General features: G+C 40.8%; 1 protein-coding gene across 2 annotated transcripts in view; it reads right to left on the bottom strand.

Annotated features, from left to right (window-relative positions):
* asap1a (ArfGAP with SH3 domain, ankyrin repeat and PH domain 1a) overlaps positions 1 to 23720 on the bottom strand; it is an 87839-nt gene that overhangs the window by 40224 nt on the left and 23895 nt on the right. For both annotated transcript variants that reach the window (XM_052128795.1, XM_052128794.1), the window contains exons 4-9: positions 12382 to 12454; positions 7513 to 7658; positions 6622 to 6696; positions 3868 to 3917; positions 3233 to 3362; positions 1093 to 1178 (exon numbers count right to left, since the gene is read on the bottom strand). In XM_052128795.1, the coding sequence (XP_051984755.1) occupies positions 1093 to 1178; positions 3233 to 3362; positions 3868 to 3917; positions 6622 to 6696; positions 7513 to 7658; positions 12382 to 12454 (560 nt within the window). The remainder of the gene's footprint in view (positions 1 to 1092; positions 1179 to 3232; positions 3363 to 3867; positions 3918 to 6621; positions 6697 to 7512; positions 7659 to 12381; positions 12455 to 23720) is intronic.

Raw genomic sequence — 23720 nt, 5'->3', positions numbered from 1 at the left:
AGTCAAAAGGCGCTCCCTCATTTCAAGAATGGTTCACCGAATTGGGCAGGGTGTCGGCATTTGAAAAGATGTCACATAAACAGCTTGGCAGATTGGTCATGTTTGGTAAGAAATGGGACAATTACTTGGCCTTTCTGGAGGGCTCTCGTGTGGACCATGTGGAGAGAAACATGATTGCAATTGAAATTGTGCTATGTGTCCTTTGTGGAATTTTTATTTTCTACTTTTCTCTCTTTATTTGTTGATTTCTGGATTTTTGTTTCCTCAAAAATATTTTTTTGTGTGTGTTTATATGTGTGTCTCGGGCTTTGACCACTGTGATGTATGTTGGAGGTTGGGGTGGGGTTGGTGACTGGGAGGGGAATGGGGAGTTAATGGGGTTTGATTAATAAGTAAGTAATAATGTTTGATTCTGTGTTTATTTATTGTGTTTTGTGTTGTATAATGCTTAGAATCAATAAAAAAAAGTTAATCTGAATATTGCGCAGTTAACACCCACGGAAGGCAAGTGGTAAATTTTTTTTTTTAAAAGAGAGGTTTGTTTACATTTCTATTGATCATGGCAGCAGCAATTCATTAGATGATGTTTAAATTATGGAACAGAGCAGGCATATAATCAACAGTGTGGTGTAGTTGAGTACACTCATTTTAAGGAGCCTGTTCAGGTGTCTTGATCACAGTGGTGGAGCATGCTGTACAGCCTTAGGTATTGCCAGATTGTAGTAGTCTGCTGCATCCACCACCAAGCACTCAGAACCACAAGATTGGGAACTGCGCTATGCAAATTACATTCAGCACTAATTTTGTGGGTGCATTAGCACCGTTCCCTGATTTGCATGATTCCATTAGTCAATTGGTCGCTAAAATAATGCAAGCAGCTCGTGTAAATAAATGCTGCAATCAGCAGGCACAATTGATTCTAAGCAAATTCACCCCTATGTCTGTAGTAAGTAGATCTGATGAAATGTCAAACCCTTTGAATGTAATTCACACCCTAAATCTTAAGAGATTAACTAATCTAGGAGCTATTTCTTAGGAATTGCAACAACAGTTTGTACATCAATGATAAAAATGCAATTCTGGGATACTCACTTGCACTGTGCATGATAATATTTGATGAGATTCTGGAGGAGGTCCACTCCCTTCTTGGTCTTTATCTCGTTCACTTTGATAAGGTACTGTTGGAAGCCATGGACAATAAAACACACATGAAACCCTGCACATAAAACAACACACTTCTGCTTCTGTGTGCTGATAGCAAATTTTATTTTAGACATAACACCCTATTATAAAAAACACACATTTTCTTTGGAGTGGTTGAAATGGCTCAACTTTAGGTACTGCATTTAAAGGCTCTACCCTGACACAACGGGTGTAAATGGATAGATTTGCAACAAATTATGAGAATGTGAAAGAATTCTCACTGTAAAAACCGCACCAGACAAAACATGATGTATATGTCAAGAGTCTATCTTTGTTTTGCTGAGCTGCTGTGTCTGAAATACACTAAGTATGTGGACACTCCTACACCACACCCTTTTGTGTTTGGTGAACAATTAATTTCAAATCCATGTGCATTAACAGGAAATCCAACCTTCTTTTAAATGCTATAACAGCTTCAATTCTTCTTCTTCTACTAATGTTAAAACATGGCTGAAGGATCTGCTTCCATTCAGACACAAAAAGCAGAAGTTAGGTCAGGCACTGATTTTTCAGCCAATGGGGTCTGGCTCACAATTTGCATTCATCCCAAAGGTGTTCAAAGGGGTTCAGATCTGGGCTTTGTGCAATCCAGTCAGGCTCACCGACCCCAGACCCCATAAACCATTCTTTATAGACTTCACTTTTTTCACATGTACATTGTCACGCTAGAACAGAAAAGGGCCTATTCAAACGAAAATGTTTGTCTGACCGTGCATTCAGACCAGAGGCTGTGAGATCGTCAAATTTCGCTCTGGCTGCCCTGCCAACAACGCTATCGATGATTTGTGGATGCTCTAACGTAGTTGAAATAGGCGGCAACGTTCGTTCAGAATGCATGGTTTTGTGAACTATATTTAAAGGGGCCGCAAAACATCCACAAATGTCGACCGGTATCTTTTTGACGTCATATCACAATTAGCGTATATCCTCATGAAATCTTTTAATATATTATTATATCATATTATTGTGGAGCGGAGGGGGGCGGCGGGGCCGGGTCGGAATATCGCGCGCCCGGTCCCCAATCGGACTGATGAGGCGCGCGAGGGATAAAGGCGGCCGGTGACGATGGTTCGAGAGAGAGAGAATTACGGGCATGTCCGTCATGTGTGTGTTTATGATTATGTGTTTGTGCTTTTGGTTTAAGTTTGCATTCAGTTATGATTCATGTTGACAAGCCGGTTCTCGCCTCCTCCTTGCCCATCATTAACCGTGTTACAATTATATAAAACATAATATCCACTTCATCAACTCACCTGACACACCAACAATTTCAGACACCTTTGTCCACTTTTTTTTATTTATTTTTTTATATCACTGTAAGCAAACAGGGACAGATCATATATTATGTGAAAACCCGCCATGGCAATAATCAGTTTCTCCTCCATTTTGTCTTCGGAACTAATGTTTGGTGGGAACCAAAGTTTATACTGTTGTGTTCTCTAGACTTCGCTAGACTTCTCGCACTTCTATACTCCAATAGGTCACCGCCGAACCGCGTCAATGCTCATTACCATAATGTTGCCTACACTTGAACTTTCCTCTGATGCCCACACCGGCCAAGACGTGCCATGCCACTTCTCGCCGCCAAGAGATGCTTCTTAATGCCATAGAAAAAACTATTTCCGGTCGATTTGACGCTCTCGAAGCCTCTGGTCTGAACGCACCATGAGGAGATTGCATGGCCATGTGTTTGATTTTATACACCTGTTAGCAATAGGTCCAGATGAAATAGCCAAACCTGTAAAATTAAAGGGGGTGTACACATACTTTTGGTCATGTAGTATATAAATGCATCTGGCCTCTCAAAACACGTCAAGTTAACCATCATTGTAGAAAAGCAAGTGGGGATTTCTGTAGCTCAGCAAATAGATAATGCACAGCAAGTCATTTTAGATAAAAGCATCAGCCAAATGCATAAATGTAAGTGAAGAATCAAAAATATCTGTCAAGCTAACCTTCCTTGAGGAACAAACTACTTGAAGAAAGAGAGAAAGTTTTGATTTACACGAGTTCACACATACACACACACCTCACACATCTGCAGCTGAAAGATTCGTCGTTCCTTCTCCATCTCCTCTGCAATCTCTGCACCGGTGATCTCCGTACGGATCATGCCGTGCTGCTTGGCATGTTCTCTCTTCTCCTTCTCAATCTTTGTGCTATGGAAGAAAAGACAAGAGACACAACCATAATGTTGATATTCTGTTTTTTGTGCATTGACATTACACTACTGCACATCATTACTTTAAACAAACATTTATATACAAAGAGCAAATTATGTTAGATTTCAAGTGCTTGCAACGTAACAAAAGAGCAGTGTTAAAAGTTTTAGGCAGGTTTAGGTTATAGACTTCTGTTCAGTGTTAAAAAATGCAGCATCAGTGCCGCTTTGTCATTGATATGTCACACAGCATACATAAATGTTTAAATATATGCAAGGAAGAATCACAACTCAGAATGCAAATAGATGTAAGAGGACCAATTATACAAGATGTTTATATTTAAAATGCTGAACATTTTATCAATGTAAATGAATGGTAGATTTTGGAAGACTTGAATCAGTAATATCATAACCAGAACCAGAATGTTTGAGGAATATCAAGGCATTGCTTCCTTGCAAGCACTGTTATAAACACAAACAAGTTACACTACAAAGATACTTACAACTTGGTCTCATAGTCTTTCCAGGCCTTGTCAAAAGGCTTTTTAAGATCCTGTGGTGGAGGAAATAAAATAAATTGTTTAGGAAGCAATTAGGTTTATTATGAAGAATTATAGACCACTTTTACACAATTAAGGACTGTGTCCAAAATTACAGAATATAAATCACCACAAAGAAACTGACTAAATTATAAAAGATAACATTATCTGAACACTACCCATAAACCCAGCCTTACATGAACTAACTGGTAATGTGATTGCTTTATCAAATTTTCCCACTCTCAGCAACCTATTCTCTGGACTTAATCACATCTTTCCACATTTCCAATATCCAATTGTTCATGTGCTCAGCCAATAATTAAAGAAACAAAGCTAGTAAGGCTTTTGAGATGTTTTGGTTCAGTCCATTTGGAGTTTTTTTTATTTTACAGTACCTTAAGTGTATCAGTTGCTAGCTTCATTGCAAGGGCATAAGCATAAAATTGTTTACACCATGAATATGATCATACAGAGACTATTGAAGCAAAATTCAGAAGCTTACAGTGGTATATGCTTCTGAATACATGGAAGTCTGAGAATAAAGAGATGTGACAGATCTTTCCATGCACTGTTCCACACTTTTATGACAGGCTTGTAGAACGTAGTCTGCCATTCATGTTATTATTTTAAAGAGTTTATCTATTATGCTGTTTTTTTAAACACGACATGATAAGCAAAGTTGAATGGAAAAACAGTCCATTTCATTAACTCATTTTAATTTTAATTTCATTAGCTGCACACAATGGATTACAAAACATAAAATATTGAAAGTCTTGAAACAGTTTACATAAAAAAATATTGGATTTAAATGTATTTAAAAATGTAAATGAAGTTTTAGAATAAAAAAACTGATGATATAAAATTAATAAAAAATGTTGCACTATTTCTGGGTCTGAACAAATAAGCAACTTAATTAGCCATGGTAACTAATTACTGAATATTGGCAAATGTCTAATTTAAGTGCATGTTGTCACACAAAAAAATACATTGTCAAATCGTCAATTCAATATTTCACTTAAATTGTTATGCTAATAATAATAATAATATACATATATATATATATATATACATTCAAATAGAAAAATGTGGTTGTCTTAGACTTTTGGACCCCACTGTATATAGCATGTGTATTGTTCAGGTAGGTCTTCCACTCCATTTTGCAGTTCTGTTCTTTGCTTTAATGCTGATGCCACTGAATATGAAACCTTGTGTTTGTCTACATTTCCTCAAACAATTTAAGCATCCAGCTAAGGACGAGTCCTGATTACACTACTGGAACATTAGTGTAGGTGCTTGTTAATGGTTTATGAGGTATCTAGTCTAGAGCAGGGAAAGATTTTAGAGAGAGCATATAATGTACTCCAGGGACGGCACTTACACCCTTCAGCTGCCTCTGTCAATAAGGGCATCACAGAATGCTTTCGTTTGCGCTGAGTAAGAGGGTGAAAGAAGGAGATAGAAAGGGAGAGACAAAGTATGAGGGAGATAAGTGTGTGTTTGAGTGTGTGTGTATATGTGTGTGAGAGAGAGAGAGAGAGAGAGAGAGAGAGAGAGAGTGTTCGCTAAATTTAAACACTACGTTTAAATTTCACTATTGCCCTTCTTTATTTTGACTTTCATTTATAAATTCACTTTGATTCTTTAGTCACCCCTTTTACCTTGCTCTGTCAATAACATTTTAGATAATTTTTTTTAATGTTGTACACACACACACACACATATATTAAAACATATTTATATTTATTTTTGTAGATTTTACACTATTTTTGATACACTGTTTTTTTATTATTATTTATGCACGCACTGCAAAAATACAATAAAAAATAAATCACTTCCTTAATCATAATTTTTGTCTTCCAGTTAAAACAGTTTTCTTGTTTTAAGCATACATTTTATTATGTTTATGTTTAAAACAAGAAGGAAAAAAAAGCCAATATTGTAAGAACAATAAATACAAAATTATCTTGTTATAGGGTTGTTTAGATATTCTTTATGGAAAACAAGCCAAAAATACTTTTTAAGAATTGTTTATCATTACATTGTTTAACACTATATAATTTGTCACAGCTAAGCTGCAAATGCTTTACATACACTTAAAACTAAACCAGAGCGAGAGCGAGAGCGAGAGCGAGAGAGAGAGAGAGAGAGAGAGAGAGAAAGAGAATGAGATAGAGAGAGAATGAGAGAATGAGAATGGGGGCTGGTAGGTATGTGTCCTCCGCCTACTTTGCAAAAAGTGTAGCCTCATCACTTCCACTCAGAAATTCAGCTGATGCTGCAGAGCCTGGGTCATGATAATGTGAAAACAATCAGAAAGGCCTTCTAAAACAACTCAGCATGTCATGTGGCCCCACACTTAGTGTAAGTATTTTTCACAAACAGTACATGTTTGCCTTCAACGACTGGCTGACAGGAGTGGTCTGTCTGATGCCTGACCTTTTTATGACAGTCAGCTGGTGCATGCTTCAAAACGACTGTCAAATGGTATTAAATACTCCCACACTGTTAACTGGCAGTAACAGTGACCATTCCTTCAGCAGAGTGTTTTATAAAGCACAGAGGACAGAGCAGAACCCTGTAATTTAACTCCGGCAAGATGTATGCTGTACAATTTTTAATATAAGAGGACTCATTAAGGCTAGTATAGGGCAGTAAATCATGGTGTTCATATGAGAGGGTCTATTCCAATTAGTCCAGAAACAGGCTTTTAAATCTTACCCCCTTCACTCCCTTTAGATCTCCTTTGAGCAGAGAGTCCAGGGTGAAGATGACATTGTGGCTGAGACTCTGAAGCTGAGGAGAGAAGTCAGAGGAGAAATCTGAAACACTAACACACAGCAGAAGGCTCCAGTAATGATCAGAGTACTCACAACATCAACATGGACTTCTATAATCTTGCTACTGGCCATTTATAACTTAACCCAAAAATGTAAACTCGTCATTGTTAAATCAACCTCATGTTGTTCCAAACCTGTATCTTTAACAAAAGGAAAATATTATGCAGAATGTTTGGGTCTGACAGCCTAACTCTTTTTTCCATACAATGAATGTAAAGTGTTACTGAGGCCCTCATTCTACCTAATGTCTCTTTTTGTATTCCATGGAAGAAAGTCATACAGATTTGGAACAACCTGACAGTGAGTAAACGATGACAGAATTTTCAGTTTTGTGTTTATTTCCCATTTATAATTATTATCAGTAGTATTCAACACCAGGTCACAGATTCTGTCCATTAAAATCGCATAGTTAAAAATAATAAAAAAGATTGTTCATTTTAAGTCATCCTACTAATCTAAATTAACAATTTAAATGCGGTTTACACATTTTTGGGAAAATTCTTTTCATTAATTTATTTTTTAAATGCTCAAGATAAAATCTGAACAAACAAACAAGCTAAACATCTTCTGAAAAACTGGTGAACAAGAGGAATTTTTACTAACAAGTGTCCTATTAGTAAATTTGGTCACCCAGCCAGAACCATTGAAATAATCTTAGTGGATATTCTTATATTGTGATAAAAGTATTCTAAATTAATTAAAATGATAAGAATTAGGTACGTAAAATGTCATTGTCTTCCTCACAGAGACAAATCTGTCCATTCCCCCTCACCAGGTTCTTGAGCAGAGCGGCCAACTCCTTGACGAGGCTTGAGAACTTGATGAATGCTGTTCCCAGATCAGAGTTATCTCGGCTGATAAAGTTGCTGCCAAACTTGTCCAATGCCTGCCCATAATTTTCTTCATTCTGCACATGCTCTGTGGAAGAGAAGACCTTACGCTTTATAAAATGGACAGGAAAATAAGTAATTGTACTTCTATCATAGCTACTAATAAACATAAACTATATAAATAAAAAAAGAATAACACCAACAATCTTCTGAATAATTCATTTCAGCACATACGCAGGCTAGAGGGTGGAGTCTGTGCTTGAATCCTCAACATAATTCAAATAGAATTCCGTGTGGAGGAAATCAAAAGAGAGTTCCAGTATTCCCTGCTCATTCCTGAACTAGGACAGCTTCCTGTTTAAATCCCAGCCCACAGGATGCAGAGTTAACCAATAATAGCTCTTCCTATATACAAAAGTTCTACAGCTGTCATCTTATTGAGTGTCAATAATTTAGGAAAAAAAATGTAGGTGCCAAATCACAAGTCGTCCAAGAAGAAAAGATAAAAGCTGTTTCTTGCTACATAAGAGACAGGGTTACTATTTATTATATCACAATATTTAGTGTATAATGACTGCAAACTAATTCTCTATCCAGTCTCTACACTTATCTATAGTATTACATTGAGATTTACCATGAACTACAGACCCAACAATGCGCAAATTTATTAACATGACATACAGGTAAACTGAATGGGACAAATCTGCAATTTATGCAATTTTGTGAATGCATATTAACAGCATAAGTGATTAATAACAAGTCAAACAGACTTAATATTGTATTAGTAAAAGCAATTTATTAACAAGTAACAGGTGAATATGTGTCAAAATACAAATGACCTGTTTCATGTGATGTCAATGTACGACCCCACTGCAATGTTTGTGACTAAAATTCCATATACCTTCAGTGTGCTGCGCTGTGGGATGCGACAAAGGTCGGTACATTTTTTTTATTCTATTTATAAATCTTGAAAATGTGATTCTGCTGTTCAAGTGACACAGCTTCATTTTGCCATAGTCAAGCAGTGATGAAGGGATTACATGGATTAAAATCACTTGTTTGTTTTTACAACTTTATTCAGACATGTCAGTTATCTGCACGCATCAATTATATTTATAACATAATCGAGTCGCATACAATTAAACTGGAAATGAACAGTATGCTGTTAAATTCATAGCACCCAGACTGTATAAAGGTATGTCATAATTTGTAACACATTGAAATAAAAAGCACAGTAATGTCAATATACTGTCCTTATATGTGTATATATATATACTAATGTCAGTCAATAAACAACACATCATAAATTATGAATCACACCACCAGACTACAATGTAAACATATTTGTCATACTGTATACACTAATATGCCTTGGTTGCTGTAAAGCAGTCAATGGAAAGGAGGAGGCGAGAACCAGCTTGATAATATAAAATAATATTTTAATGATTAACTTAAAAGACAAAACACACACAAGACGGACATGTCCGCAAACAATCTCTCTCTCGCACAACCCTCCGCAGTCGGCCTTTATCCCTCTCAGAGGCTTGATTAGCCTGATAAGGGACCGGGTATGTAGAATCACGACCCAGCCCCGCCCTCCGCCCTGCCACAGTTGCTTTCTGTGTATTCATGAGTTAAAAGCAGCTCTTACATTCATACAGATTGTATCATCAGATGGGATTCACTGGCATATAGAGATGAATCATGGATAAAATACATTTAAATGTACACAAAAGTCAATTTACCGCCAAGAGGAACAATCTAGAGGAATCGCAGCATGTTAACAGAGCTCATTCAGGATATTACACAAACAGTTGAACAAAAAATCAGCTGAACTCATTTCTGACTGTTTATATGTCTATGTTATGAGCTCATGTCTAACTGTGCTCCTACATATGAGCCTCTCCCAAACACATAAACACTAAGAGGTGGACACAATCTACTTACATCTGCAGCGAAAATAAGCAGATCATGTGACATTGGGGTGTACTGCCTCTACAATCATTTATTTTTTATATTTTCTCACAATGGCATTGACACTTCAGATCCTTGTATCAAATATTTAAAACAGTTAAATTAATGAAGAATCAGGTCATCTAAATAAACGCAACAATCTGAAACTGATGAAGATAACTTTAAAAAAGAAAAGAGAGAGAAAAACTAAATCATAATATATCTAATACAGTATAAATATGAGCACAACTTTATGTATCACAGCATGTATTGCATTGTGAGGTAGTTGGCAATTGCTGATACATTAGACAACACAGATTAAAAGGAAGCATACAGATTTAAACAATACTGTATGCGACGTGACATCAGCAGACATCTGCAAAGGAATTCAACAGGAAACAAAAGCCACATACCAAGTGTTAAAAGCTCTGGTATTAATCATCGCAAGCTGATTAGAATGCTTATATACAGTAGCATCAAATTAAACAGGATCATGAGGGAGACAGGGAGACATTAACAAACCGACTGATGTGCATCATGAGCAGCTACATTCACCTTAAACTGCTGTGACTATTTACAAACCAGAAAGGTGACTTTTCTGCTGCCATTTGCTGACTCATGACAAGCCCCAGAAAGTATTAAAGGGTTAGTTCACCCAAAAATGAAAAATCTCTCATAATTTACTCACCCTCATGCCATCCCAGATGTATATTACTTTTTTTCTACTGCTGAACACAATCAAAGGTTTTTAGAAGAATTTCTCAGCTCTTTAAGTTAAGTGAATGGGTGCCAACATTTTGAAGCTCCAAAATCCACATAAGGGCAAAATAAAAAGTACTCCAGACACTCTGGATGGTTAAATCCATATATTCTGAAGTGAGTTGATAGGTATGGGTGAGAAACAGATAAAAAAAATTTGTATATATATATATATATATATATATATATATATATATATATATATATACACAAATTTTTTTTATCTGTCAAGCCTCTGGGTCCAGCTGATTTTTTGTTCAACTGTTTGTGTAATATCCTGAATGAGCTCTGTTAACATGCTGCGATTCCTCTAGATTGTTCCTCTTGGCGGTAAATTGACTTTTGTGTACATTTAAATGTATTTTATCCATGATTCATCTCTATATGCCAGTGAATCCCATCTGATGATACAATCTGTATGAATGTAAGAGCTGCTTTTAACTCATGAATACACAGAAAGCAACTGTGGCAGGGCGGAGGGCGGGGCTGGGTCGTGATTCTACATACCCGGTCCCTTATCAGGCTAATCAAGCCTCTGAGAGGGATAAAGGCCGACTGCGGAGGGTTGTGCGAGAGAGAGATTGTTTGCGGACATGTCCGTCTTGTGTGTGTTTTGTCTTTTAAGTTAATCATTAAAATATTATTTTATATTATCAAGCTGGTTCCACTGGAGTCATATGGATCACTTTTATGCTGTCTTCATGTGGATTTTGGAGTTTAAACATTTTGGCACCCATTCACTTGCATTATGTGGCGCTACAGAGCAGAAATATAATATGTGTTCTACAGAAGAGAGAGAATCATGGGATGGAATGATGGTAAGTAAATCAAGAGATAATTTTCATTTTTGGGTGAACAATCCCTTGTGTATACATAGGCTTGTGTATACATTTTTCCTGCATTCTGGGTCATCTCATACACAGTCGAGCGCTCAGCATTTTAAAAAAACTCTTGCTAATACTAATACGTTCGATGCATATGCAGTATGACTGCTTTGTGATATTCTTTTTGCAAAGTCAATGGTAAGTGCATGCTCCGATGATGCACACAGATGAGGAATGTCCATATGTACAGAAAATCTGATATGCACACAGACACTCTGCTCAAACAGTGCCGATGTGCTACCGCAGATTTTTGCATTGTTGCACAGTCTTCATCTCTCTGTCCAAGTATACATGACACCATGCGCAACTGAATAGGTGAAGAAAGAACGTCAGCCGAGGAAGTGTGGTAGATGTTTTCCAGGTAACCTTTTGCATCTTAGTGCCGCATCAAAGAAGTCAGCTACAGAGAGAGTTTACAGCCATGTGCATTTCTTACATTATTTATGCATTGATTTTGGTGCAGGTCAGATCTATGTAATCCGTTGTGTTTATGGGGTTGTCTAGGGCTGTCACGATTATGAAATTTGGCTGACAATTAATTGTTAAACAGATAATTGCGATTATGACGATTCATTTTCTGCTTTAGGGCTATGACAGTTAATTGTCTCTTTTAGGACTTTCACCACTACTTGTCATATTAAATGTCATATTTCTTATTTAACTTCAATTATATAAAACAAATAATATAACAGAGATATATAATTTATTTTTAAGGCTTTAAAATTACATGAAAAATAATGTTTTAAATATCAAAAAAATATTTCTAAATACATAAAATATGTAATGTGTCTCTTTTTGGTCAACTTTAGTTTTGGTCAATTTTACATGTACACTGTTGTTTTTGGAACTCCTGTATTTTATATTAAATATTAATTTATTTTTATTAAAAAAATATAATTTTTTAAGATATTTTTATTCTATTTATATTATATTATACAATGACAAACTTTTTCTGTCCTAATTTCTTTCCCTTCACACAATATTTTAATGCTCTTTGATTAAATTCATGACCCCTTATTTCTCATGAAGCAAAACCTTTGAGATTCAATATCATCATATTATCACTCCACAAAAGTAGATTAAGCATGCGTGCGTCTCCCCTTCTGTGTCACTGTGTCTCATTAACACTGCATGTATGAACTCACAATGACCAAAAACTTTTGCATTTTCACGATCGTTTAAAGTGAAGCCGGAGTCGGCTGGGTCAAATCTTACCTTGACCCGAGTTGTAGATTGCTTTGACAGATTTCTTGACCTTTTGTAAAGCTGTTCTGTCCTGATCCAAAGCCTAAAAAGACAGACAAAAAGAGAAGAGGATGGTTACAAACAAGACTAAAATAAGTCTGTGATTTGTTTATGATTCATGATGACTAAATTCATCAATCTAAGAATTCCACAGGAATTACACCGCTGGCCACACCTCGAGGAGCAAAACCAAACTCTGGGGATCCCATGATCACACTGTCTGTAACCATGGGAACACAGCCACAGCAGGGGCTTGGAGAATCTTTCTACTCACAGATGGGCCAACAGGTGGTGAAAATATCTGAAGACTGAATTACATGCTTACAAACTGCTACATTTGAACATTCAAGAGATGTTAAGCAGAATGTAAGAAAGTACGAAAATGGTGACCAAGGCTAACTATCTGCCTAACATCTCTTTATGTGTTCCACATAAGTAAGAAAACCAAGGGTTTGAAACGACATGAGGGTAAGTAAATCATGATGTCATTTTCTTTTTTCTTTGAACAGAAAATCCACTAGCTAATACTTTTGATGAACAAAAGGTTTGATCTACTAGGAAAAGACAGCATGGGGTGGTTGAAGGAGACTATTAATGGGTACACACAACTTCGCATACCAGCAATGGACCCTTGACATGCAGTTTCCTAGCAACAGCAGTGAAAGGATGGGAGAACCCCTCAACCATACTTTTGTCTATTAGAAGGCTTCACTATCAGATGTGGATATAATTTTAAAAATCAAAACCATTGGAAAATTGAGTCCGTAGTACACAACACATGTCCCGAAGGTGGTCACAGATCTCAGCTTGTGCATTCGCTTTGGGAGTGACTTTTTTCCTCTACTCATAAAAGCAGACAGGAGCAAAGCAAATAAGGTTAATCAGAACAGGTAATCAAAGTCAATCCTCTTTTCTAACTCACGATAGCCTTGATTAAGATTTTCAATTTTCTCATCTACCCAAACACTGAACAAGAGTTTTTCTGGTGCTCCAACCACACAAAACACCCATATTTTTGACATTTGCATTACCTGTGTAAGGTTAACAGCCCTAACCTTAGTGATTGACAGCAAAGAACACAGCCTTTGAAATAAATTGAAGAACAGCTGTGTATAAATTAAACCTATTTCCTCTGAGAAGCCCACTGACCTTGCATACATTTATTTCTGTCTTCAAAAGAAACAAAACAAATATAGACTAGGGAAATAATGCATTTCCTGCATGTGGAGTCTTTTACTACATTTGAACTCTGGTCCAGACTGATGCACCTCTTCACTCTTGGACATGTCTATGAGGATGAAGGGGAAATTATGCCAGTGAACGGAGTAAAGGCAAGCTGACTCAGAGCAATAACCTTGTTAACTTGTGATTAAGAATTACAGATTGGTCAAAAAACTACTAAAATAAATGACAATTTTTGTTTTTTTTTACTAATTTAATTTGTAATTCATTGAAAGTTTTGGCCAAAAGTTCTAGGTTAGGGAGGTATGTTTTAATATTTTTTAATCTAAAATTCACCATAAAACTCTTCACTATTCACCATTTTAGTTGCTATTGATGCCCCCAGCTGGACATTTCACTGGAAACCTGCAGCCAAACATGATATACAGGATTTACATTTTGAATTGCAAAAATGGTGTTGTTCATGTAAATTTCATGAGAATAGGCTGGATTCACAAAAAGACATTCTTATATTGATTGTGTCCAGTTTGCCAGGGAAACCCTGGTTTGTTAGTTGATTGAAGGCACTGGCCTCAGAAGCACGTGCGTTGCATTTATAATCCAGTCTGTAGATTGATGTCTTTCTATATTCTTGAGATGAGTGGTGTTTCTGAACAATTTATTAAGTCTATGTACCTCCTCCTTCAGGGATCTCAATGTTGAGACAGAGAAATACTGACCATTTGGACAGATATGGCGCAGTGGTGATTTCTGAGTGGTACTTCTGAGTCAATAATGAGATACATGATTTCCCTCTGTGGCCATTCTCTAATTTTCCTGCAGCTATTTTTGGACATTGGCACACCAAAATTGGACATCCTACTGTAGTGCAAACAGAGATAGACTCATTGGGCCAAGACTCTTTTAGAGCTTTTTCTATCCTTGGCCATTTGGGGCATTTCCCTTATTTCATTGTTATTGACTGTTATAAAAAAATAAGTAAAACAGAGCTACATCATCACAGTGCACCAAACATTTTTGTTTTAAACCCAATAAACAATCCTCATTGTTTTTTAGTTTTTTCAGTGGAACACAAAAGGAGACATTTGGAAGAATATTTACTAGTGGTCAACCAATATATCTAAATAATTTTTTTATTTATCGCATCGGCTGTTAAATTTTCCCCTTTAGCCGATTTGTTTCTTGAGGGTGCTGAGAATCACCTGCTTGCATGTGAAGTGACTGAGACATGTAAACGACCAGTCACGGTTCATTTTGTTGTTAAGTACCATCGTGTTACTACAACAGGTGTGCAACACAGTGTCATTTAAACGGTCCGCATATCAGAGCCATGGCAGATGCATCTGAGCTCATAATGTTAAAGTGCTCGCCTGTTTCATTCTCCATCACTCCTCAACAGTTCTCTGTAAATTTTAACAGTCTTGTCTAATGATAAAAAGGCAAATATCAATAAAACTAATATAATTTACTATAGGTCGACTGATATATTGGTTTTGCCATTAATAGGCACTGATAACGATTTCTGGAAGGAAGCCAAATCAGCTTCATCAACAGGGCCATCTACAATGTTCTTCTGACACCCAAGAATCTTAACCAGTGGTTTTGAGATAATCCAGCATGCCCTCTCTGCCAAACCCCAGCAACTCTCAGGCACATCCTCACTGGCTGCAAAATCAGTCTGTCCCAAGGCCGTTACACCTGGAGGCATAACCAAGTCCTACGCCAACTGGCATTCATTCTGGAAGAAAGGTGATCTTCCATCAATGCCCTCGCAAACAGCTAAAGCAGACATGGGCAATTTCCGGCCCGTGGGCTGGATTAGGCCCTCCAAGTGGTTTAATGTGGCCCGCGGCTCATTTATTGTAAAAGCGTTTTTTTTTTTTCATTGGATATTTCAGTTAACTTGCATTGGGACGCCACGTGTCTCCACAATTGTTTAACATGCTCAGGGTTGCCAGATAAGAGAAGCAACACCCACAGTTTGAGATTTATGCTTGCACAAATTGGAAATATTCCTCCTAATGTTATACTTATTTTGTGCAATCTGGCCCTTTGAACAAATTTAGATCTGTAGTGCAATATTCTGCTCAAGGAAAAGTGTTATATGGCTACTCTGTGTCCATTTTTGAGGCTGCTTGTGATGTTTGGTGCTACTAATTTTGCAGGTAAACCTTCTCAGTGATTAAATTAAATACAGAAGGAGATCTCGCAATCATTGACACACGGAGGGGTAATCATTGACATGCGAGCCAAAGCAAGCCAGAGATGAATATGTATATGTATTTTTTATTTGTGCAATTTAGAAATGTTGATGTCCCTTTGCACCTGTATGTTAATCTAACTCTTGCAGTAATTATTTATCATAGTCAAGCAGCCTGTGTTATTCAGTTGTGTGCTGAAAGCCAAACCATCGAGGAGACCCACATCATGACCCTTTTAGCATGTAAATGGTAAAGTTTTAGAACAAGTAAACTTGCCTGCTTTGCGACAAACATGAACAGTTCTATAAATTGCTTTTTTTTATTATTATTAAAACAGACCCCTGATGTAGAGAGGGTTAAATTGAATAATAAATTAACAGGGAAGTAGAGATGGTAAAATAAATGTATAAGCTCAGCCTTTATTGAGTTTTTAATGCCTGATAGAAAAGTATCTACATTTGTAGAGCAATATAATACTTTAGGCAATTGCAGAATAGTCTCACTTTTTTGTCAAAATTGAGTACACAACTATTTCTGTGCTTAAAAGATACAAAAACCAAATCAATGCAGAACATCATATCTCAAAAGTAATACAATGTGGCCCCCTATGCACTACTTAAAGCCCGATGTGGCCCCTTTACCAAAACAGTTAAAAATATTAATAATTACACACCATCACCTTTACAAATTAGTTTCAGGATTTTACATGAGTAAAAGTAACTGTTATATTTTGACAAAATGTTATAGTTTCATATGAAATAATTTAAAGGTAGAATCTATTAGACCTCATTTTATATCAACAGTAGCAGTTGTAGTTAAAGTTTCAAGATGTGTTTCAGCTAGTATTAATTTATCATAAATGCATTAATTTATTATTATTATTACTATTATTTAAGACTAGCACACTGACCTAACCATGGTAACGAGGAGCCCTTCCTTATGTTTAATATGAGTATAAATATGTAATATTAGGTAACAAACAGGATAATAATGGGCTCATATAAGTAAATATGTTCTTCAATTTTTAAAAGGGGAAAGAAAACCTCCTGTAGATTTTGTTGTTGACATCAACAACAGAAATAATGTCACTTGATGCATGTCCTTGTACTGGAAAATCATGAGCAAAACTATGCAACATAAAAGGAAATGTGACCCAGGATACATTAAATACAGGTTTAATCTATGGCAGGTCGACACTTGATTTATAATGTAAAATCAGCATCCTGAAGCAAAACCAGTTGAGAAGCACTATGTACAGACAGGTTAAATGTACAAACAGGAGCAGTCTGGCTGTGCTGTCGCGCACCTACAATATATGTAAACAGTTAATAATCATAGGACATTACTTCAAAAGCTCACACAGCTGATGTTATTTTTCATTTAGTAGTTAATTTAACATGCTATGCTAACATGTAAACAAACATGCTTTAGTTATATAACATGTTATAGTTACATGCTATTTTTTTATCACGTTTATAATTCTGTTTATTATAATTCTGTTAACTTTCTTATTTTTCTATTTATTTTAGTTTCAAAAGGGAGACTTTTTTTTACATATACTTCAATAAAATAAATGGTTTCAAATTTCAATTATAATAAAGTGTTTGCTCAAATAACCCTTCTGTTTTCACAGATAATACTAATTGTGTAATATAATACCGTATACCGTGAAACTGTGATATTTTCTGAGACGGTTATCATACAGTGAAAATCTCATACCATTGCAACCCTACTCCTGACTGCTCAGACTTCGCTCTGACTCTTCCCTCGTGGTCTTCTCGGAATCTCGTTGGAACCAGGTCCATCACGTGTGAGATCCACTTAAGCTCGGGACTCGACGTCCCGAGAAGGAGGGAGAAGGCCTCGCTTCACAGCTAACCTCACTAATTCATACAGACATTAAACTTCGATCAGACAAAGATCAAAACATCGACGGAACGAACTTTCGCCAAGCGCCAAGAACAAAACAACACAAAGAACGCAAGTACATCTCCAATATTGTGTTCAAAGTGCTGGTGTATTAATTAAATAATTTGGTTAATCCGATAGCAAATCGATGTAGACTCAAAGAAGTATAAATGGTTCTTAAGGTATTGTCAACAGACTCCGTAAAGATCATTTTCACTGTAATGATCAGTTATTTCACATTCTGTCACTTTTCACCAACCTGTCTCATGTATATATGTATTAGATTAGATTTATGCTTAGAATAGTAATAAAGTTTGTTTGTGTTCAAAGACCACGTGACTGTGGTATATTTTGATAAATAATCTCATCTCTGTTTCTGAAAGATTTCACTTCAAAGCTGTACCTAAATACATGTGATATTTTTTTCAATAAGCCATGAGAATAATATCACTCCAATAAGTGAATTAATCATAATTCACTTATTAAAGCTAATTCCTTACAGTAGAAATTGTGAGCTGATACAACTATACGTTTCAATGGTGGAGAACCTTTTAAGACAAATAATCTAGTTATTTGTCATTTATCTTATTTATAATTAGTGATGCACCGAAATGAAAATTCTGGGCCGAAACCGAAAATTCTGGATGCAATTGGCCGAAGAAAAGAAAAATGTAAATAGTTTTTTTTTATATAATTGTATTAATATTATACTTTTTAATACATTTCATGAATTTAATTCATCTGAATTGAAAAACTACAAATCAATAAAATTATCACACTTTCTGAGGAGCCGGAAATGGTCCGGCCACAACAGTGGCTCGGCTCAGCGACGTGGCAGGGGAGACACAACGTCTCGTTCCCTCCATCGGGGAACGGAGGTTACATACGTAACCTAGACATTCCCCTTCTGTCGCTCTCTCCACGTTGTGTCAGAGAAGCGACAATAGGGGTCCACTTATAAAGGTGCCATGCGCTGAGCCGTGTACTTGAACTGCTGATACAGGAGCGAGCAGGTATTCTTACGTGCAGGACGACCAACTGTATCAGGCTGCACGTACCCTTCCCCAATTCCCCATTTAAGCCATCAGGATTCCTTATTGTTACCCTGGGGGGGGGCAAGGTGCTGGCCGCCAACCTGGGAACGGGCCAAGCCTGGCCGGGCCTCTTTTCTCTCTATGTTTCTTAGAGAGACTAGAGCAACTAAGGCCGGGGCCCTTACACGCATTGAGGGAAGGGGGTCTTAGCCCTTATTCAGGGCGGAGAAGACCCTGCGGAGGCCACGCCCACCCGAGGGGGGAGGCAAGTTTAAGTGGCAAAACCATCAGAGGCCTGCCTTAGGTCCTATGTGGAAAAGTTGGTGCGGTGGTGGATCCAGCCTCATAGAAGGGGGAACATACAGCACGGCAACTGAGGCAGCCGTGACTGCCTAAGGGAAACACGGGATCTCTGTGGAGATCGTCAAGAGCACCAAATTCCTTGGTGTTGAGGAACCTCACCTGGTCCCTCAACACCAGCTCTATCACCAAGAAAGCCCAGCAGCGTCTCTACTTTCTTCGAAGGCTGAGGAAAGCACATCTCCCAACCCCCATCCTCACTACATTCTATAGAGGGACTATTGAGAGCATCCTGAGCAGCTGCATCACTGCCTGGTTTGGGACTTGCACCGTTTCGGACCGCAAAGCCCTGCAGAGGATAGTGAGGACAGCTGAGAAGATCATTGGGGTCTCTCTTCCCTCCATCAAAGACATTTACAAAAAACACTGTATCCGCAAAGCAACCAGCATTGTGGACTGACCCCACACACCCCTCACACAAACTCTTTACCCTCCTCCCGTCTGGCAAGAGGTACCGAAGCATTCGGGCCCTCACGGCCAGACTGTGTAACAGCTTCTTCCCCAAGCCATCAGACTCCTCAATACTCAGAGACTGGTTTGACACACACGTGTCCTGAGTTGCACTTTAATTACTGTCACTTTATAACTGTCTGCTACCTCAATAACTGCTATGTGCATAGAACATTATCTCATAGTATGTTATGTTTACATTTTTAGAAACTGTCATCTTTTTGCACTACTGAGTACTGGTCGGCGCTGCACTGTGTCTATTGTCCTGTTCATTGTCAGTAATTTGTTGTACTGTCCTGTACTTTTTGCACATGTTTGCACGTGCACTTTATATAGGTATATATAGGTAGTTTATATAGGTATTTTATTTTGTTGTGTAGTCTCATGTGGTCCTATGTTGGTCCTTTGTTGTTTTTATGTAGCACCATGGTCCTGGAGGAACGTTGTCTCGTTTTGCTGTGTACTGTACTAACTGTATATGGTTGAAACGACAATAAAAACCACTTGACTTGACTTGACTTGGGAGTCCGCTCGCCAGAGGGGACAGAACCGTGGTGTTACACACAGGGGGAGTCCAAAGGAGGCCTTACCTGTGGAGCACCTATACCAGTACAGGGTAGCTTGTGGTACCCGCAGTGACTTGGGTCGGCGAGTTCCTCCGCTGAACTGTGACCCACGAGGGCTACGGAGGAATCAACCAGTGTCACAAACCTGAGATCTCCTGGGAATGAAGGCGCACTGTTTCCCCTGCTTAGGGGGAAGGGCGCTAGGTGCAAGCGATTCACCTGGTCAGATCGTGGGCCTGCTACCGAGTTCTACAGGCTCGGTACCTGAGAAAACACAGGACGATACTGACTCAACTCAGAGATTGTAGAATCTCGCAAAAGTTCTAGGTGTTGCCCAGCCCGCTGCTCTACAAATGTCTGCTAGGGCAGTGCCCCTAGCCAGTGCCCATGAGGACGCAACACTCCTGGTGGAGTGAGCTCGGACCCGCAAGGGGGGGGCACGGCCTGGGTGTGATAAGCCAGGGAAATGCCATTGACAACCCAATGGGCGAGTCTCTGCTTGGAGACAGCATTCCCTTTCTGCTGTCCCCCAAAGCAGACGAAGAGCTGCTCAGAGCGTCTGGTGCTCTGTGTGCGGTCCAGATAAATACGTAAAGCACGTACTGGACACAGCAGTGAAAGGGCTGGTTCTGCCTCCTCCCGGGGCAGCGCTTGCAGGTTCACCACCTGATCCCTGAAGGGTGTGGTAGGAACCTTGGGCACATAGCCCGGTCGTGGTCTTAAGATCACTAAAGTGTCTGCCGGACCGAACTCCAGGCAAGCGTCGCTAACAGAGAACGCATGCAGGTCCCCGACCCTCTTGATGGAAGCAGGCGATCAGCAGGGCGGTCTTGAGAGAGGGCCCTGAGTCCAACTGAGTCAAGCGGCTCGAAGGGGGGTCTCTGGAGTCCCGTAAGGACGACCGAGAGATCCCAGGAGGGGAACAGGTTAGGCCGGGAGGGAGTTATCCTCCGGGCACCTTTTAGGAACCTGACGATTAAGTCGTGCTTACCAAGAGACTTGCCGTCTACCGTGTCATGGTGGGCCGCGATAGCGGCGACATACACCTTGAGGGTGGAGGGAGACAGCCTCCTCTCCAGCCTCTCCTGAAGAAACACGAGCACTGACCTAACTGCGCACTTCTACGGGTCTTCGGCTCGGGAAGAACACCAGTCCGCGAACAGATGCCACTTTAGAGCATAAAAATGCCTGGTAGAGGGGGCTCTGGCTTCATTGATTGTATCTATGACGGTCGGTGGTAGGCCGGCTAGATCTTCCGCATCCCGTCCAAGGGCCAGACGTGGAGGTTCCAGAGGTCTGGGTGCGGGTGCCAGAGCGTGCCCAGTCCCTGAGAAAGAAGGTCCTTCCTCAGGGGAATTCACCAGGGAGGGGCTGTCGTGAGGAGCGTGAGGTCTGAAAACCAAGTCCGGGTGGGCCAGTAAGGGGCTACCAGAATGACTTGCTCCTCATCCTCCCTGACCTTGCATAGCACCTGTGCAAGAAGGCTCACTGGGGAAATGCGTGCTTGCGCAGCCCTCAGAGGCCAACTGTGTGCCAACGCGTCTGCCCCGAGGGGAGCCTCTGTCCGGGCATACCAGAGCGGGCAGTGGGAGGTTTCTTGGGAGGCAAACAGGTCTACCTGAGCCTTGCCAAACCGGTCCCAAATCAGCTGGACCGACTGGGGGTGGAGCCTCCACACTCCGCCAGGCAAGCATTGTCTGCTATCACATTGAGGTTGCCGGGGATGTGAGTGGCGCGCAGTGACTTGAGTCGCTGCTGACTCCAAAGGAGGAGACGACGGGCGAGCTGTGACATGTGGAGGGAGCGTACTCCGCCTTGGCGGTTTATGTAGGCTACGACCGTGGTGCTGTCTGTCCTGACTAGGATGTGTTTGTTCCGAATTAACGGAAGAAACTTCTGCAGGGCCAGAAAAACAGCCAGCAGCTCTAGGCAGTTGATGTGCCAGCGCAGCGGCCCACGGCGCCCCAACCCAATTTGGAGGCGTCGGGACACCTGCTGCAAGGTTACTCCTGCCCTTAGAAAGCAGAGGTTTGTCCAGGGTTTGAAGGTTTGGCGGCAGGCAGAGGTAACTTTTACGTTGTGCGTGCCGCGGCGCCATGCTCGTCTCGGGACTCGAGTCCGGAGCCAGTGCTGAAGTGGTCTCATATGCATCAACCCCCGTGGCGCAGCCGCCGCGGAGGATGCCATATGCCCCAGGAGCTGTTGGAAACGTTTTAGCGGGACCACGGCACCTGGCTTGAAGGAAGCGAGGCATTTCAGCACTGACCGAGCACGCTCGTTGGAGAGACGTGCTGTCATTGAGACTGAGTCTAACTCCAGACCGAGAAAAGAGATGCTCTGGACCGGGGAGAGCTTGCTCTTTTCCCAGTTGACCTGAAGCCCCAAACGGCTGAGGTGGCTGAGCACCTGGTCTCTGTGTGCGCATAGTAACTCTCGGGAGTGGGCCAGTATGAGGTTCGGTGCAGCCAGCGTGGCGGGTTGGGCAGTGAAAGCCACTCCTCTAAACTCCGTTCTAGGGGCACCAAGGGGACGAGTTTTTTGGACGTACCCGGCGGGGCTTCGTAGCGGTGCGGAACAGGTAATGCGGCGCCGGGAGGCAACGTGCGCTTCCCGCGGTTTGCTCAACGCTGGGGCTGAGAGCTGGGCCCGGGTTGAGGCGGAGCAGGGGCTTGCCTTCTGGCCACGGGAGGACGCCCTCGGCAAGCAGACGGGGCATGGGCCGTGGCGGCAGGCTTGCGGCGAGGCATGATGTGAGAGATGGCCTCCGTCTGCTTCTTTACCGTGGAGAACTGCTGGGCAAAGTCCTCGACGGTGTCGCCGAAGAGGCCGAACTGGGAGACAGGAGCGTTGAGGAAGCGAGTCTTGTCAGCTTCACGCATCTTGACCATGTTCAGCCACAGTTGATGTTCCTGGACCACTAGCGTGGCCATCGCCTGCCCGAGCGCTAGCGCTGTGACCTTCGCCGCTCTCAGGGCGCAGGTCGGTCGCTGAGCGCAGTTCCTGCAGCGCTGTCGGGATCAGGGCTACCCCCGTGCATGTCGCGTAGTGCCTTTGCTTGGTGGATCTGCAGGAGAGCCATGGCATGCAGGGCGGAAGCGGCGCGTCCGGTGGCGCTGTAGGCCTTCGCTGTCAGCGAGGAGGTTGCTCTACAGGTCCAGGAAGGGAGTACGGGGTGACCTCGCCAGGTGGTAGGGGTTCCGGGGCATAGATGGATCGCAACCGCCCTATCCACCTGAGGAATCGCCTCGTACCCATGGCGCGCTCCGCCGTCGAGGGTGGCGAGGGCAGACGAGCCTGTGGCGGTGTGACGAGTGGAGAGGGGTGCTCTCCACGAAGACGTCAGCTCGTCATGCACTTCCAGGAAAAACGGAACCGGGGGGGCGAGGCTGTGAGCGGCGCCAGACCCCAGGAACCAGTCGTCCAGCCGTGATGGTTGTGGGGAGGATGGAGGGTTCCAATCCAAGCCCACGCTGTTGGCTGCCCGGGACATCTGTGCGTCGGCCTCAGCCTGGGAGTGCAGGCCCGAAAGCGGCAGCCCAGGGAGGAGCTGCACCCGCTGCCATCCCCAAAACGCCTCCATCGCTCACGGTTGTAAGCAAGCCGCGACC

This window comes from Xyrauchen texanus, chromosome 6 (assembly GCF_025860055.1).
Source record: "Xyrauchen texanus isolate HMW12.3.18 chromosome 6, RBS_HiC_50CHRs, whole genome shotgun sequence".
Classification (NCBI taxonomy): Eukaryota; Metazoa; Chordata; class Actinopteri; order Cypriniformes; family Catostomidae; genus Xyrauchen; species Xyrauchen texanus.
Note: the sequence above shows the minus strand (reverse complement) of the source record. Positions and strands in the feature narration are given on the sequence as shown.